The 19,810-nt window shown below is 37.4% G+C and overlaps 1 protein-coding gene across 2 annotated transcripts in view; it reads right to left on the reverse strand.

Annotated features, from left to right (window-relative positions):
- EPB41L3 (erythrocyte membrane protein band 4.1-like 3) overlaps positions 1 to 19,810 on the reverse strand; it is a 184,018-nt gene that overhangs the window by 46,084 nt on the left and 118,124 nt on the right. For both annotated transcript variants that reach the window (XM_011957807.1, XM_011957808.1), the window contains exons 4-5: positions 6,281 to 6,385; positions 5,031 to 5,073 (exon numbers count right to left, since the gene is read on the reverse strand). In XM_011957807.1, the coding sequence (XP_011813197.1) occupies positions 5,031 to 5,073; positions 6,281 to 6,385 (148 nt within the window). The remainder of the gene's footprint in view (positions 1 to 5,030; positions 5,074 to 6,280; positions 6,386 to 19,810) is intronic.

The following is a 19,810-nucleotide window of genomic DNA, read 5'->3' on the forward strand; positions in this document are numbered from 1 at the left end:
TTCTTTGTCCTTTCTGCTTTGTTATTACAGGTCAAATCCAATTATAATAAACGTCAAGGGACTATTCAACATACGTTTGTTTTATGGGAAAGGTTTGTTGCAGTGAACAGTGTTCTAGTAAGTGGGCTGCTCTGTGGGCTGTTGAAAATTATTTTCTTGCTCAGGGAAATTTTTGATGAAATAGGTACTTGAATGAATTTTCTGCACATTGCCAAATTTTGCACCTGCACCTCCACAGCCTGACACTTAGCCGGATCCTCTTTACACTTTGTGATCTTTATCCTGTGGCCTCTACGCAAGGCCTCTCCAGCACTGAAAAGGGTCAACCAGAAGTCAGCTCACAAGCGTCTACTCTCTGTATTGCCAACACATATCCTTGAAACATTATGAAGCCTTAACTAAGCTCCACATCTCATTAATACTATCTCTAATTGTATATGGTTTATCAATATAAACATGGAAAATACCCTTTTCTTTTTTTCTACATTTACTATGGGATCATTACTTTAACTTGTAGTCACTCTGTTCTTCTGGCCTGTAAATGCAGTAACTTACCAAAGTCTGGGTATCCCTTCTCTGTGGTGTTGTTTATATTTGTTCCCTCTACGCAAGAAGTACACTAAAAGTGCCATAGCCTAGGTCCTGCTTGTATTTTGAATGGTTTACTGAAAAACTCCTCCCAATCCCCCAGGCTTCCACCCTGGAGGTCTTTCATCCATGCCTCACCCAGTGGCCACTGACTTGCCCTTACTCTAGGATTCTGTGACTTCACATTCCACCCCTTATGCTTCCAATACTCTCCTAAGACTTCCAAATCTCCCTGTCTCTCCATTAAATGACTTCTGGGAACTTCATTGCTCCATGAGCCCTTGCCAAACATTCAAAAGAAGGTACAGTACTGTATTTCCTAGATCTTTTCTCTGCATTGTTCTCTTTCATCTGAGGCAATATTTGGCTTCATCAGTTTCTTACATTCTGTCATAAATGGCATAGATCCATGTATTACTTATAGTTAATTCTTAACACTATCATTGACATCACATTTAGGATTCTACATGGCAGGAACTCTACCTGATGCCCTATAGAGGTGCCCTATAAAGGATTTAGCATACGACCAGGCATTATTGGGAACCTAATATCATTTTTAAACCATTCAAATACATCTGTCAGTCGAAAACATTTTAGTGATTGTTTTTCCCACTGTTCTCAAAAAAGTCCTTTTGTTTTTCCAAAAATAGTCTGATTTGGTTGTATTTTCTTATTGATTCCTACTCACTTCCTATTAAAATAGATCCCTTCAATGCTTGCCAGTGGTAAGGTTCATAATGAGAGCTGGCTTTCCCCCAAGCAAGTAGAATTAAAACTAATGGATTAGTTACGGGAAATGCATTTATTGCTCTTTTATAATTTTTATTCACTTCAATGCAGGCCCTGAGTCCAATGATTAGTTTAGCAATGTAATTACACAATCTTAGAATAAATATCCAAGTTAGACACTAATAAGTAACAAAAATAGAAAAGACATTTAGTGCCAAAATCCTCATTTTAGGAAAGCAAGTTTCAACCTATAGTGAGCCAAAGAAATACCTGAGGTACCCATTAAAAATGCCAATTCCCAGGCTCCATCCCAGGAACTTTTATTCCAGAGATTTAGAATATGGCCTAGGAATTTACGACTTTAGTAAGCTCCCTTATGGTTCTAATAATAAAAATGGTCTTTGGGAGCACATTTTGAAAATCACTGCTACTACTAAGGAATCCACTTTCCTAAGGTTATAACACACAAAAAATACATCTTTCAGGACAGTATTTTGAAACAATGGGAAAGTGTACAGAAACTATAATACAATCTACACCTTAATCAAGAAAAAAAAAAAAGTCCAGTTAAATGGGGCATAAAACTGGAAATTAATGAGAGAGGCAGATTAAAGCTCAAATACATATCCCCATAAAGAATGTGACAGAAACAAATCCACTGAGAAGGAAGTGCTTATGCAATAAATAAGTTTGCAACTCTATATCTGCTCTAATGAGGGCCCTAGTTAGAAAGAGGAAACAAAACAGCTTGAACACATTAAAATGAATATTTCTATAATGCTGATGTGGAATTTTAAGTTACAAATTTATGATAAATAAAAATTGTAACACTGATGATAGTTCATTCTTAAGAAAAATTTCTAATGTTAGTCTTTTATGTCAGACAAATCTTAAAATTTCTAACATACTGTATTTTTATCATAAAAGTATGATATATGCTCTATGTTATAAAATTACTGTATCATAAACATACTTAAATATCACAAAATATAGTCTATTTAGACATTATAAGATCCAGCATGCATAAAAGATGACTGGAATAAGAATTTTTTTTCATAAGAACTCTTCAGTTTCAAAATTTTCTGTTTCTTAGAAGCAGGGTCTCACTCTGACACCCAGACTGGAGTGCAGGGGCACAATCACAGCCCACTGCACCCTTGAACTCCTGGGCTCAAGTAATCCAACCCCCTCAGCTTCCCCAGTAGCCAGGACTAACTAATTACAGGCATGTGTCCCTGCGCTCAGCTAATTAAAACAATTTTTTAAAAAAATAGAGACAGGGTCTCACTACGTTGCCTAGGCTTGTCTTGAACTTCTGGCCTCAAGTGATCCTCCCGTCTTGGCCTCCCAAAGAACTGGGATTATAGGCATGAAGTTTTAGAATTTTCTATTTATCATAAATTTGGACTTAAGATATTTGTTAGCTTCGTTTCCATTTTCTTAGAGATCTCATTCTAAAGGGATACTGTTAAGCCCACAGCATAAAAAGCATGGAAACATCCTTTTATCATTTATATTTCAGAAGTAGAGATGATGGTACAATAATTACATTAGCTAAGGTAATACTTCTCTGCCTTGGTTGAATGTAAAATTTTGTGGCAAGAGGGCATTTTAGTGGATGGGAAACAACAAAGAATACAGGTAAAAATATGGAATTCCATTTTTAAAGAAATTCCAATTTTCCTTGTCTCTTTTATCTGCAAGACTGTCAGTTTTCTTTATGGCAGAGTCATATACACTGCCTAATCTGCATGGTAAAAAAATCCGTTAAAACTCTTGTTTTGATTATCTTGTCCCTTTAGCTTTCTTCTCTTTGAAAGGATGGTAGAAGACAGTATAAATGGGAAGTTAATAATAAAAAAGAAAATTAGTTTATACAGCCTTTCTCCTGTCATGATATTATGACTTATCCTTGAACATTTTATATATTTTCAAAGTGCTTTGCAATTATTAATCAGCTCAGTATTCCATTAATTAGATGAATAAGAGAACTTCATGCACACAAAATGTTATGATATATATTCAGCATGTCTACTTTAATAACTCTTTAATACTCCTTAGAAAAATATTTATCTTAATTTTTTTCTTAGGATTCCTCAGAACAAAAAATAAGTAGTGTTTTCATCTATTTATCACAACTACAGCTATCTCTGGTTTCCATCTCAATTAACTGTTTCTATTAACCTAATTTGTTATCAAGTTTCTGCTTAGTGGATATATCAAATTTCCCTCAAACATACGGTAAATATGTCTTAATTGTATACATAATCAGTCGACTTTCTTATATCTGGAAGTATGGTTATACTTTTGTCTTTCTGGGATATTATCTAGTATTGAACCATTTCCAAACTGCTCACTACTAACTATGTTTTATTAATACTTGGGGTATTATTTCGATAGCTCAGGACTTTCAAAGGCACTAAGAAGTATTTGCTTGCTCTTTTAATAGTAAACTGTTGAAAACTTTTACTTATTGAAATGGGAATGATGTTCTTATTAATAAACTGCTCTTAAATGTATTCTTTAACTAGAATTAGTTGTTTGGAAGAATTCAGACTTCGCTGACAAAAATATGAATAAAAATTTAGTTATTTTAAGTTAGTATCCATGTTTGCAGCAAAAGTAAGAGCTATAGCAAAGGGTAAAAAATTTTAAAAACTCCTCCTTCTCAACCCCTACATTGGATGATATACGTCTGGAGTAATTACCAATAAAATCTTCCTGCCTTCCAAAAGTTTTCCATACATCTATACAGATATAATTTTTTAAAAACAAATGTGATTGTGCTATAGAAAATATTCTGCAAACTGATTTTCACTAAGGAGAACTATACGTATTTATATGGCTAGTCCATGATTGACTTAATAATTTCTTTATACGTGGATAATTAAGGTGCTTTTAGTTTTCTCCTACCGTAAATAGTAAGATAGTGAACCTTCATTTGCTATACACATGCACATTTTCCTCGTTAATACATATGCTGAATAAATTTCCACAAGTGAAATTAAGGGTCAAAGAGTAAGTACAGCTTAAATTTTAATAAATATTGACAAATTGCCCTCTGAAATGATTGAACCAACTTATTCTTGAGTAAATAAGTGCTATAGTTTATTATTAAACCCTAATTCTTTGGTCATCTGAATAGGTGAAAAATGATGTGTCATTTTAATTCGCATTTAATCATTAGTAAAATTTAGCAACTTGTTTAATACTTATTAGCTACTTGTATTTTAAATTTGTCACTTGCTCATGCAATTATTTGGTCCATTAAAATACGTATTTTTCAAATTGCCTTCAGGGGACTAGGAAAAGAGGTTGTTACCAGACAGTAACCTTCAGTTTGACTTGTTATTCCTTTTCAAAGCTATGAAATGATTATGACTTTTATCTGGCCTTTCATACTTTTGTGACTGTTGGAATATTAATAATGCAGTTTGGAACTTTTAAATGGTTAATTGCCAATTCTAACATCAGTTGATTAAATCACACACTTGACATCTATTCACAGGCAGAGAAACAGGCCAAGCGTCGCGGTCCCTTTGACTCCCAAGTTGTGACAACTACAAAATGAATACTATCGGAATTGCCAGATCAAATTTGACACAAGAAAAGTTGGTATTCACGCTAGCCACTTAGGTATGGGCTACAAATTCAGACAACTTGCTCTCTGAAAAACTTCACATTTCCACAAAAAATAATCCAAAAGAACTTACTTCGAACCTGTTTTTTTATTTCCTTAGCAGGGTCCAACCAATTCTGAAAAGGAAAGGACATTTTGAATTTGCATCAGAGGAGAATAAAAATGACTTAATGTTGATTAGGTACAGACTCTCCCTGAACACAGTGAGAAGTCAGTGGTCATTGGAAGGCTTCCCTCACTGTGGTCCTTGCCCCACATCTGGTGCCCCTCTGCCAAGCCCTCCAAAGGCCCAGGCATTGGTCTAATGAGAAAATGCACATGTATGCAGTTTGGGCCCGACAAAAGTTTTTTTCTTTTATAACCATTGCCTTCAGGGATTCAAGCTAGCACAGAAACAGAGGGAAAAAGGCAGAAGATTCTATGTTCAAACAAGTTACTAGGATAAATTAAAACTATATGTAATTGGATACACTGATGTCCCAGCCATTCAGTTCCACATTAGAGACTTCTGCAATGAAAGATCCTCAGGTATCCCCCTAGGAAGCTTCCCTAACAAATCAACAGCTGCTTGTGATTTCTGATTTTCCTCATTGGTAAAATCAGATGTTTAATAATGAAGTTAGCCATTGTCTGGAGAATTCGGGAGGTATTAAGGATGATTTATGGCACAACACCAAAACTAGTAACAACTATGAGCAAAATTTATGACTCAGCTTCCAGTGTGAATGCAACAGAAACGATTTCCTTTTCTGTATTTCTCAGGTAGTTATGTGGATTAAGGAGATACAGCCCTGAACAAAGTCTACAGAGATACTGCATTAAACATAAAACGTGTACTAAACACATTAGATAAGTGTCAGGTAAGCACACAATCCCCCTCATATTCTGATTTAAGAAACAATATGAAAGCATAAAAAGATGAATGAAAAATAGAGCAGCAGCAATAGTTACAATCATAATATATTCACAGAATTTTGGGGTATGAGCATGATTTTCATTGGTTCAAATAATCTACTGAAATATATTACCTGCCACCCCCCGCAAAAGGTACCACATAAAATGCCTTCCAGGAACCACAAATAACTCAAGCATGAAAAACAAGGGTTCATTTACTGTTACCAGAATATTCCAGATTAAAGGAAGCTGTCAGTGATTTCCTTCATCAAGGAATAGATGATTAACAACATTTACAGACTCAAAGTAGAAAGTGTGGGAGTATGAAGGGAGGTGGAGAAAGTGATCCACCCATTCAGTCTCAGTTCACTTTCTGGCAGTAATGAGCAGTTCAAGCCATCTTATTTTGCATTGCTTTTGATCACTCACCTTCTGGTTTTCAGCATCTCGATACGTAAGCCCAAAGTAGTCTTTCTCCAGCAAGTTCAAGTGTTCACACACTTTATCAAACAGCACTTGTCCTCTGGAGCGTTTCTACAGGAAACAGAAAAGCAAAGCAAGTCAATAGAACAAAAAGAAAGTTCTCCCAAACATCAGAGATAAAACCAGGTAATATTTAAAACATTGCTTGGTGTAACTTTAGGGAGTGACCAACAAGTGTGGTCACTTTGCCATTTCCTGTTAAGTGCAAAAAAGGCTAAAAAATGGGGGTTGGGAGGCAGAGGGGAGGCTTCAATCTACAAAAGCCCACCCCTATGATTAAACAAACAAAAGCAAAGTATCAACAGTGCTACTTAGTACGTACAGGTGACCAGTGGCTGATTTCTAAATAGAAGCAACTGGGGAAAATAATGTAATGCTTGGAAGCCTAAATATGTGAAATATAAAAATCCTGAGAGTGAAACAGTATAAAACAAACCAACAAAAGCCATATTGCAGAGTGCCCTAACTCAATTATCTAGATTTGGAGTCCTCAACCCCTGGGCCGTGGATGGGTACTGGTCCACGGTCTGTTAGGAACAGGGCTGCACAGCAAGAGGTGGGTGGCAGGCGAGCAAGCATTACCACCCGAGCTCTGCGTCCTGTCAGATCAGTGGCAGAATTTGATTCTCATAGGAGTGCGAACCCTACCGTGAACTGTGCATGCAAGGGATCTAGGTTGTGTGCACCTTACGAGAATCGGAAGTGGATCAGTTTCATCCCAAAACCATCCTCCACCCCAGTCCATGGAAAAAGAGGGTCTTCCATGAAACTGGTCCCTGGTGCCAAAAAGGTGGGGGACCACAGCTCTATGAGATAAACTTCTGAGCCTGTGAAGAATTGACCCTGCTCCTTGTCTTAGGCAGACTCTCACTTGAAACTTTCTATTCCAAATCCTTACTTAAAAATTCTAAGGACCACTTTCTAAATTCCATTAAACAAATTTCATTATTTTTGTTTTGTTTTTCTTTTGTCACCAATTTCAGTTTGTACAGAGTTTTTCTCACCTTTTTTAGAGCAAATCCTTATTAAACATAACAAAATATTAAGTTTAAAGAATACTTGAGTTATCATATATAAACACAAAATAGAGATACATGAGTTATATTTCTGACCATCAAGCAGGCATCTGGAGAAAAAGGCAGTCATTTGGAAAAAAAATTCCTCAGCTTAATTTATTGTGACGTATCATTTTTTCATCTAATCGTTCAAAGGCCTTTAAACATAGTCATGAAGTCTGTGATGAATTAACTGGCAACAAATAAACTAAACCAGTTTTTTATTAGTGCACTACTAACATTTTACATCAAATACATTAAGCATATTTGTCTTTAAGATTTAATGTAATACCAATGAGAAATATGAAAACTGATCAACTATGTCTATGCCAAAATAATAAGCATTAAAAAGACCTGTGACTCATGTGTTGTGTTACTGTGCAGCTGTAATTATGCTGAAAGCAATTACTCAGTCCCCTCAAGCATGACTATTCAGGAGAAAAGGCAAATGTATGATAGAAAAGTAGGCCTAAATCATAGCTAGCTAAATAATCAATGATGTATTTGGAAAAAACAGTTCCATAAAGTATTATGAAAATAAATTACTTGTTAGCAAAACTACGTAACATTGCTCATCGGCTATGAATAAATATTACGACAATGAAGCCCCTGCTTGCTGGTTTAAATCATTTATTTGTAAATAAAAGCATATTAGTTCTGAATAATCCTTCACAAATTATAAAGTTTTCACAAAAATGGGTTCTTCTGATGCTTCTATTGGTATGATCTGCTGTTCACAGATAAGAACAGAGGTTCAAAGCAGTTGGATGAGAGAGGCAGTCTTATGTGATGATCTGGGAAGTGATTTTAGAATCAGGTAAACCTGGGCTTGAATCTTCAGGATGTCCCTTGCAGCTATGTAAAATGGGTATGACACCACTTGCTTCTTTGGGATGAACGACACTAAAATCAAATAATGTATTCAAACGTGGTCTAGTGGTGGCATATTTATTAAGCATTCCATAGATGTCAGCCATTATTATAGCCTGGTGGCTGACAAACGGTAGAATAACTAAAGTAGAGCAGATTATTATGCATGTTTTATATAGGAGCACATATTCAACTCCTGGTGGCACCAATAAGCAGCTTTATAATTAACATGTCCCACTCTTTCTTTTTTTTTTTTTTTTTTTGTGACGGAGTCTCGCTTGTCGCCCAGACTGGAGTGCAGTGGCGCAATCTCGGCTCACTGCAAGCTCCGCCTCCCGGGTTCACGCCATTCTCCCGCCTCAGCCTCCAAGTAGCTGGGATTACAGGCGCCCGCCACCACGCCCGGCTAATTTTTTGTATTTTTAGTAGAGACGGGGTTTCACCGTGTTAGCCAGGATGGTTTCGATCTCCTGACCTAGTGATCCGCCCGCCTCGGCCTCCCAAAGTGCTGGGATTACAGGCTTGCGCCAACATGTCCCACTCTTTAGATATCAAATGCCTACTTACTACCTAATCGCTTTAGCTTGACCTTTTTTTTTTTTTTTTTTCCTACATAGAAAAATATACATATCAGTGTCTGGCCAAATACTTTCTCAATGAGTAAACAAAAACCAAAACAAATGCAAACACAAAAACTTTTCTCCACAAGGCTTCATAGGACCCTATGTCTCCTATATTCTCTGACCCAAGAGACCGCAGCCAGTTCTCAACGGAGGAATCATTTCTGAATATGCTGCAGGCTGCCCTGGTCATAGTTACAATTCGCCACTTTCTGGCTGCTGTGTTCTTTCCTTTGCCTAACAAGAGACATGGGTTAGCTCGAGCACAGACTGTTAATACTACCTGCCTCTCACTTTTCTGGTTCCTCGCAATTTGATTTCTATTAATGAGTCCCACCTTTCTCCTAAACAGACCAGACCTTTTCTTACTGAATATTTTAAACATATTTTAAACACTAGTTTTAAAGACAATGACATATGAGTCCACACTGGAGATTTTTTTTTTTCCTAGCCCTTAGAGCTGAGACCAGTTGTTTGATATCAGCTGTAGATGGTTATATCATGGGATGGAAGCAATGAAATTCTGACCTGCTAAACATAAGCACGGCCACCAGCCAGCTGGGTGACTCTGGAAAAGGCTTTTCAGTTATTTGGGTCTCCATTTTCTCATCCTTGAGTGGGGATGTAAGATTCTACTGGGCAAGACGTTTGTGGGCTTGAGGCTCTTACTGGGCTTCCTTTTGCAAACCACGAATGGATTGAGGCACTCTCTCCCACAGCACCCAGATCGGGCATCAGCAGCCTTCTACACATCATGATGAGAAAGATGCTGCCGATGGATGGAGGTGGGACATGACATGAAACTTATTTTCCAGACCTGGACTGGATCCCTTCTCTCCCAAATCTAAAAGTTTCTTGATTCTTCTAACCCAGATGATATTTTTTCTAGTATATTATTCAACTTTCCAAGTCAACTAATTCTACTTGTTGATATCTGCATGTACCTGCAGGTAATAATGTTTATCATATGACTAAATCTCAACAATCAATCAGACTGGAAATTTTGGAGAAATTGTTTATTATGGTTCCAAAGACATGTTGTTCATTAAGTAATCAAATCTAGGTATCTTACTATCATTGGGTGTGGTTACATGCTACACTATGAGTCAAGAACTGAGTCATTTTTTTAAAAAAAAGTAGACAGAGGTATTCTAAACTAATGGATAATTTACCTAATCAGAAAAGACTGAGATTTTAGTCTTACAGTTCTTTGTGAGTGGTTAAATCATCTCTGACTCAAAAGCATTTAGTTTGTGTATAATATTCAGTATGATATCATCCCCAAAATGTGATTTTACTTTTCCTAGAGTAACAAACCAATGGTAGCTTACCCTCTTCTTAAAATTTCCCCTGACAAACTGCATTTCTGTTTCTGGTAAGGTAAACGGACATACCGCAGTCCGACAATCAGGAAAGCTTTAAAGGAAATATCCTAAAAATGGCATATCTCCAAGCAACAAGTTTCACAACTTTTTACATTTTTTCTTTAATTAAAAACTTTTCCAAATTGATTCTTGAAATCGTTGGGTGTTACGAGATGTTTGTCAAAAGAGAACTTAAAGAGAATGAAAAGGTAAGCCAGAGACTGGCTGAAAATATTGGCAAAACACACATCTGATAAAGAACTGGTACCCAAGACATACAAAGAACTCTTCAAACACAATACGAAAACAACCCAATTTAAAAATGGGCAAAATATCTGAACTGACACCTTACCAAAGATATACAGAGAGCAAATAAGCATATGAAAAGATGTTCCACACCAAATGTCATTAGAGAACTGCAAATTAAGACAGCAGTGAGATAGCTCCACACGTATGCCAGAATGGCTAAAATCCAGAACAATAAAAATACCAAGCGTTGGTGAGGATGTGGAGCAACAGGAACTCTTACTCATTGTTGACAAGACTGTGAAATGGTAGAGCGGCTCTGGAAGACAGTTTGGCAGTTTCTTACAAAACTAAACCTATTCTTGCAGTATTCAACAATCATGCTCCTTGGTATCTACCCAAATGAGTTGAAAACTCATGTCCACTCAAAAATTTGCACACAAATGTTTATAACAGCTTTATTCATAATTGCCAAAACTTGGAAACAACCAAGAAGTCCTTCTTTATGTGAATGAAGACACAAACTGTAGTGCATTCAGATAATGGAATAATGTTCACTGATAAAACAATGAGCTATCAAGATATTAAAGAACCTTAAACGCATACTGCTAGGTGAAAGAAGTTCATCTGAAATGAATGCATACTGTATGATTCCAGCTACAGTAGTCTCCCGTTATCTATGGGATTTTATGTTCCAAGGCCCTGAGTGGATGCCTAAAACTGCAGGTAGTAGTGAATGCTACATATTCTGTTTCTTCCTATACATATATACTTTTGATAAAGTTTAATTTATAAAATAGGCACAGTAAAAGATTAACAATAACTGATAGTAAGATATAATAATTACAAAATAAACTGTAATAAAAGTTATGCGAGTGTATAACTATCTCTCCTTCAAAATATCTTACTGTACTGAACTCATCTGCTTTCAGACAGTGACTGTGGGTAAGTGAAACTGTGGAGAACGGTATGGGGAAGTGAGACTGCAGATAATGGGTGGAGGGGACTACTGTACATATCATCCTGGAAAAGGCAAAACTAAGGGAAAAAGGCAAAACTTAAGGCAAGAAGACCAATGGTTGCCAAGGGTTTGGGGGTGGGGAGGGATGAACAGGAGGCTAACAGGGGATGTGGGGGACAATGAAACGGTCCATTATCTGTATGATCGTGAAATGGTGAAAGTATGACATTGTATATTTGTCAAAACCCACAGGATGAACAGCACAAAGAATAAACTGTAACGTAAACTATGGACTTTAGTCAACAATACTGTGTCAATATTGGCTTATCAGTTGTTAACAAATGTGCCACACTAATGCAAAATGTTAAAAATAGGGGATCCTTCCTGTAAGAAATAGCAAAAAATAAAAATAGGGAAACGGGGGGGTGAGGGGAAGAGTGTGAGGGGGTATATAGGAACTCTGTGCTTTCTGCTCCAGTTTTTCTATAAACCTAAAACTGCTCCAGAGAAATACATCTACCAATTAAAAAGAGAAAGACTGACAAAAAGTACATTCTTAGTTTAAATTGTTAATAAAATAATTACGTAAGAAACTTAGTTAAAAAAAAAAAAAGGTTAAGCTCCAAATGATGGTACTTTTATCATAAATAAATACAAACTTAAAATTTTAATTGAATCAACATTTTAGAAAATTCAAAACTTAACCTGATAGTTCCCCACTTATCTTGGTTTTCCCCTTGAAATTAACTTGCCTAAGAAACTAGTCATTTGCTTGTGGAGTTCTTTCAGTGTAGATTCTGCTGTTTGCATCTTTATGGTGTAATTTACCAGCTCTCCCAGTCTCCTGAATGGCCCCTAAACTGGGAGTTACATCTAGAAGCTTCGTCAGGTTCTGGTTTGTTTTTCATAAACGATACTTCATAAGGAGGCATTACATGACTGCTTGATGTTTTTTTAAATGTGTGATATTAGCAGCCACTGATGATCATTGCCCTATATCATTCATTCCAGACTGCAAAATGGTGATATTCTAATCTGAATCATTTCTTCTCCATTTATTAACTGGAGCATGTTTATAAAGAGGTATTTCTTTTTGTCAAAACTATTTGTTTACCCAGTGACATAGTTTAATTATGAAAATGAAGATAAATGCTTGTTTCTCTCCCTTGATCCATTTTCAAGATAATGAGTTGGCTCCCTAGCATCACCCAACGTCACCAATTAGATCTTTTGGCTTCATACTATCATGATGAACTCATTGAGTTAAACAGTTCTGATGTATTTCAATCCATCTCAGGCATTACCCGTAATGATGCTCTCAATGTCCCACATGTTCTGCTTTGCTGTTAGGTCCTCTCGTCCTTCAAGAGGTTTCTCCAGTACCAACTTTCTGAAGCATTTCCTGTCTTCCCAGACAAATGTGATTTCTGTCTCCTTTGGACTTTGTAGCGCTTTATGGCTGCACTCTCTATATCCTGCCTTACATCCCAGCTGTGTCACTGGGCACTCACTTCATCTCCCTGACTGTAAAGACATTTGCAATGGCATTGGGCCTCCTGCATGTCATCTTTCACAGGGTCTCTTTTTTTTTGTCAAATTCCATTAAGAGATTAAAACAATAACTTGATGAAACTTCACAAAAATATTTTTCTTACTAGCAAGCCATAAGCAATGACACAGAAGCAATGTTTTAAACTAGTGGTTTTCGACAGTGGATCCTGGGGGCACTTAAAACATGTCCATGTCCAGGCCCCTACCTCAGGTCAATTACATTGGAATTTCTGAAGTTGGACCAAGGCATCCACTTTTTGTTTTGCTTTGATGGAGTCTCACTCTGTTGCCCAGGCTGGAGTGCAGTGACATGATCTCAGTTCACTGCAACCTCTGCCTTCCAGGTTCAAGTGATTCGCCTGCTTCAGCCTCCCAAGTAGCTGGGATTACAGCTGCCCGCCACCAGGTCTAGCTAATTTTTGTATTTTTAGTAGAGACATGGTTTCGGCACTTTTAGTTGAGACGTGGTCACTCAAACTCCCTGACCTCAAGTGATCCATCCACCTTGGGCTCCAATCTTTTTTAAAGATTCCCAGGTAATGCATGCTGGTATGCTGGTATGGCTGAACAGTCACTTTATACTAAAATGTGTTTGCAACTTATACATTTTTAAATATGAGGACTCTAAAGACATTTTACGTTTTTGGGAGGAAGTATGTAGCTTTTTCAGATTTAGTCTAGGCTAAATGTACTCTAATTCATAGTTGCATTATAGTAAAATTGGTTTACACAGACACATGTGCCTAAAATCCTTTTTTTTTTTTTTTTTTTTAGCGGCAGGGTCTCACTCTGTCACCCTAGAGCACAGGGGTGCAATCACAGAATCATAGCTTACTGCAGCCTCGACCTCCTGGACTCAAGTAATCCTCCCACCCCAGTTAGCATACAGGCATGTAGCATCATTTCTGGCAAATCTTATAAAAATTCTTTTGTAGAGATGGGGTCTTTCTATGTTGACCCAGGCTTAAAAATCTGAAGACATTCATTCCAACACATTTTCCTGAAAAATAAAAGTTCTCAGAAAATGATAAACCAGTCAAATGCTAAAATAAAATGACACAAATCAGAAATAATAAACCAGTGAACTGTGGAAAGAAACACAAAAACACTAACTTTCATTTAAAACTATGAATACAACATAAGAAAAGTAGAAATGTTTGGAAATTTGTTGTGTTTTTTTTTTTTTTTTTTTAAGAAACAGGGAGACACTTTCCCTTTGTATAGTTAAAATATACTTTTACTCAAGATCCTGTTACATTACTAAAGAATGACCCTTAGTAGGTTAATAAATGTCTTGATCTCCTCTTTAGAGCCAGGAGCATTCACATCTTCCCTAGCAGGTAACTGGGGTGACTGACAGGTACAAACACCTGCCACTGAACCCAGGGACGACAACTCTCCTTGGCACAGCTTTCTCCAAAATGGGCATTGCTTCCATTCCTGAATCCTTACAAATCATCTCTTAATCTGCGCCCAAGACAATGAGTGCAAAACCAGGAAGACACAAATTGCATCAAGTTTCAGCACCGGACTACAATGTAATAGGCTTTTTCCTTCAGTCTTACAAAGCTATGAATCAGCCTGAGTGAAGTCCTCTTCTGGCACAGCTGAAATTAGAGAAATCTGTCAAGTCAAAAACTGTCTTTTAGCCTTAGAAGACAGGGCACAGTTATCTATCTGAAGCTGTATAATCACGAAGAGAAGGAGGAGAGCAAGTTGTTTTGCTTGAGAACTGGAGCTAAGCAGCAGTCCCTGCTGCTCAGGAAGGAATGGGGCTCCTGCATCAGCAGGTGTGTCGGCAACGCTCTTCAGGATGCACACGTGCGTTTCTTTAGACAATAACGTTGAAAAATGAAAATAAAAAAGCCTCCTGCCTATGCTGGCTTAGGCTCAAATCCACTTGTGTTACTACAAGAAAATATGGAGGGCTATGATATTGAAAATTTCCAGCAAAACTGATGCTTCTGTATCCCTATTTGAGGGGCTGTCTACATCCCAAGTACTTCATTCTCTCCATCACCTATCTTCCTCACACAGACCCCTGATTTTCTTTTGGAAGTTATATTCCTTCATGAGTGTAGTATTTTGTGAAGTCCTATTTCTGCTCCCTGAGGACGGAAAACTGCTTGCCCTTTTTACTGCCCGGGTACGGTGTCCTGAACACAGCAGGCATTCGATCCATGTGTCTAAGAAGTGCTACTGACAGGAATTTCAAGAAAGAATTTTTTCTCACATTATTTTGGACGAATCTAACAAAATGTCATCTTTTTCCCCTATGCTTCCTGCCCTAATTGCATTTTTTCCTCACTGAATGCCTTTTCATTTTCCTCACGTTTAAAGGTCACTCGGACTTGTCTTTCTTTCTAAATGACTGCATTACCATTGACCTCAAGGATGGAGCCTCTGAAGGGCTCACCAAACTCTCTGGGCCACAGCCCAAATCAGACACCTGGACTCTGCGTAAGTCACCTTTCCTGGGCTTCCTTTTTTCCTAATGCATTCTTGATAGAAAAATACTCTATAACATTGCCTTGAAATTGGAGTGGAGAGTGTTTTTTGTTTTTTCTTTTTAATCCATACTTGGAAAATGCCAAAGGGCCATAGTCAAACCAGGAACAAAAGATGGTGGTGTCTGGTCTGGGACAACAGAGTCCATAAAGCCTGAGAAAGGGCTGGAGCTGGGAAGCCCTAAGAAGAAAGATAAGGCACCAGCTATCCTATGTACATCTCCTGCCTTTTTGGGCTTTTTGTCTCAAGTGTACGTGCAATGCCATGTTTAATAAGCATGGAAAGTCCATTATCCACATCACTACTGCCAGAATCCATTCTCAAGAGGCAGGACTTAATGTGATCTTTCAGCCTATGTACTAACCCCAAATGTGATCCAGGCAGCATATTCACAGAGGGCTGATGTGAGAGGCAGAGATCACATTTCTTCTCTCTAGATGGCACATATATTGTCAGTCTTTTCTTTAAATTCATGAGCAATCAGCTCTTCAGAAAACCATGAAGGTAACTTCTTTCAAACATTCGTCAATCAACAATTGTTCTGTCACATTCTCATTTAATCAAGTTAGCAATAATGATCTGGAGCCTTCTGTTAAACATAGGAATATGAAACAATTTCCTGGTCTTAGTAAGTTTATAAACAAAACAGTGCACATATGTGTTTAATTTCCAGGTCTAAATTATCTAGAGATGAGAATTCATCTGGCATTATTTAAACACCTTTAAGATGGATATTGCTACCCACTGAAAGTTTGTCTTCCCATTATTCAAGTGCAGTATATTAGACAGTCCCGAGGCTGGACTCTAGTTCTACAACTAATCAGCTCTGTGATGTTAGACAAGTTATTTAAACCTCTCTGAGCTTCATTGTTTTCATTATAAAATGGAAATAATACAGGTACTTATGCATAGGATTGTTGCATTAAGATAAAACACTGGAAAGCACATTGCCTACCTCATGGGAAGTGTGAACAATAAATGCGGGTGATTATTATTAGAACTTTTTGATAAGGAGCCTGATAAATTTAAGGTTTCCAATGCTGAATTTGGAATAGAGACTGATGTACTATTAAAATCCTATTTATTCTACAATGAAATCACAGAAAATAATTCATACCATCACTCTTACGAAAAACAAATCCCTTCTCTTTATATAGGTGAAACTGGGAAATTGTTCAAAAATAGCACTGATATTAGTAAACTGAGTCTACATTCAATTTTTCTTTATAAACACACACTCACAGAACAGTTTTAAATACATATTGCGTATACTGGCACATTCTGGTATTCTACATTGTAAGCCAAAACATAAGATAGTGCAATAGCATCATATATATGGCATACAGCAATGCCCAAACTAGATTGAGCTGTTCACATACAGTAGAGTTGACCTATGTTTTGACTTAGATTCAGTGCACAAACACTTCAAACACATACATGACAAAAGTACCTTCCTACATATTAAGCCCATCTACCTTTCTTTAAAGGCACTTTTTTTTTTTTTTAATCAGCTACAATTGGTTCCTGCCTTCATTTGTTGTTGTAATTTCAGTCTCTATTTGAAACCAGACTTTTGCACTCAGAGATGCACACTGTGGTGGATGATGGCTTTCCAGTGAAGCATGCTTCTTCTTGGCTAGCAAAAACATCGGGCTTGATTTTTTGCAAAGAGTTTCACATCACACATATGAGATGTTGGCAGCAAACTGTCAGACAACATTTCCTGCTGTTAATCTGCTAAGGATTCAGGTCACTAAGCCAATGCGTGCAACATGAATGCAGAAAAAGAAGTCTAAGAAGGAGGAATGTTTGAAACAGACACATACTTAAACTTGAATCACATAAAATAATCATATTAGCTAATTCTGAATGACGTGAAACTTTTGAGAATTTTCCTGTGAGAGGAAGTACTTAATGTCTTTTGTAAGAATTCTCAAAAAAAAAAAAAAAAACCCCAAACAAACAAAACTTGAATTGTGATTTATAATCCATTTGGTCAAATGAAGAGCTATATGCAATTCAAATATTGACAATAAAAACACCACTTTCAATAATATGAATTTAATGACTATGAATTTGTAGCACTGTCACTTTTCAATTCTATAAGGCACTGATAATCAAAACAACATAAGAATAATATTGTCATTGCTTTAAAAAAGTATGTACTAAGTGAATCTGTGTCCTTTTCTGTCCATCAACTAAGCCTGTATTAGTAGGGCAAAGCTGAGAATAATTAGAAAGAGAAAGAATGTCAAGGTTATTATATAAACTACCAGCGTACTTAAAAATGTAACAATGTGTCATTTTACCAGTTAAATATAAATGTTTAAATTAAAATGATATTGTAATCTATGTAAGACCTGTAATGAAATGTAAATAAGTGGTTAAAAAAACAGGACATGCTCACACTGTAAATGATACTTAGTTCAGTCTTGTCTGCACTTGAGCATATCATATTTTAGATGAGTATTTAAAGTCCAGTAGATAGGGGAAGAAAAAATCTTTTCAATCATTAAATATTTTGATTCTGTATACTTTTTGTTTTTCGTTTCTGATACATGTAATACCCAGTTTGAGCCACTGAGGGGTATAGTTGGGTCTACACGTCAAAGGTCAGTATTGTTTTCTAACACTCCTCTGTCAGGGCATCCTGGCTTAATACTGTGTGAACCCACAATCCCGGAAAGCCAGTGCTAATCCTCTTTGCCCAGTCGTTCCCACTCCTGTAACAGGGGTAGGGAGGAAGCTGCTGAACCCTGCTAAGAAGATGGGAGGCCTGGTCTAATTGGAGAACCAGACCAGGCAGGCCCTGTCTTCTGGGCGCAGCAGAGTGAGAGGCTGGAGCAGCAGGGAGGCGCGCTCACTGCAGCGATCCCATGGCTCAGCAGCCTCCAAGGAATGGTAGTCACTGCTCCTTCCCCAATCTCAGATGACTATTTATTTAAGTTTTGTGGTTACAATCTGTAAAACATATGAGTAGCATTTGCAAATGGTAGTAAATAACAATCACATAAAAACTGAAACCATAAGGCAAACTGAACTCTCAAAATGGCTTCAAGATAGGTACGCCTTTTCCCCTGAGGAATAACTCTAATGTTCTTTTATCTACAGGAAAATAGCAAACATTCTATTCAAGCAAAAGTAAAAGATTACATAGGCTTTTAGACTGCACTGCTTTTTCTCTGCTTGTGATAAGGCAACTGTCTTTCCTGGAGCTTATCTGCCCTCGGGGCTGAACTTGAGTAAGGTTGAGCACTGAGGGGCTTTTTTGGAAGTCTTGCTGATCCTATAAACCAGCTCTCCTTGCTTTCATCTGGTGGAACAAGTGGTCTCAGATGGCACAGTGGGCAGTGAAGTGAAAATTTAGGGAGATTATCCCTGAGACTGTATCATTTATTTTAACTTCTGTTTTTACCATTGAAAAAGGAAAAAAAAAAAAACAAAACACAGATTTCAGAGAGAAGAAAGCTGTATGACAAGATCATGGTTTAGCTATCAGATTCAGTAGCGAGAGATGCTTCCGGGACACGGACAGCAAAAGCCTAACTGTGGGAAGTCCCTGCAAGGGCCTTCCAGGCTTGCCTGCCTCTGTGGCTCTCTCCTGTAAACAGGAGGCTGCACACACACCTCCACGCCCTGAAGCCTTCTACCCACTCATCTTTCTCTCCCCCACTCAAGCACCCCTTCCTCAGGATTCCACCCCTGAACTGCAGGACTAGGTTAAATCTCAGGGAAGATGTTTTTATAGCTCCTGCATTGCCACTGTCAGGGGGGCACTTTTATTTTTGTACTAGAATTTGAGTCGTGGTTGCCGTAGCCTACCCTAAGCCATTTCCACTCACCACTGTATTCTTACAGTGCCAGGCATTGAGCAGAAACATTTTTTTGAAAATATCAAAGAAAATCAAGCTAAATAAATGCATCTGGGGTTCATTTCCTGCTTTAAAACTCTTCAACAACTGCTCTCATCTTTGAAATTTGTTCATGACCAATTTGTTTATATTTCTCTGCCATGCGGGTATAATCTTCTCTGGCTAGAACTACAGTGTTGAATTTTTACCCCTATTTTTGTAAAAAGAGAATACTTTATTCCCACAAATGAAAAACCTGTTAGTTTTTTAATGTTCCACCTCAAATGTCATATAAAGGTTAACTTCCTGATAAACTTCTCAAGTTTCCCCCAAGGAGTAAGTGGTCTGAAACTGTGGTTGGACTCTATTACTTTGATTTGATACACATTTTATCCTTCACAAAATAGAAAAATACATGATGGATCATGGTTTCTAAGGAGAGGTCTTGGC

This window comes from Colobus angolensis, unplaced genomic scaffold, assembly GCF_000951035.1.
Source record: "Colobus angolensis palliatus isolate OR3802 unplaced genomic scaffold, Cang.pa_1.0 Scaffold45, whole genome shotgun sequence".
Classification (NCBI taxonomy): Eukaryota; Metazoa; Chordata; class Mammalia; order Primates; family Cercopithecidae; genus Colobus; species Colobus angolensis.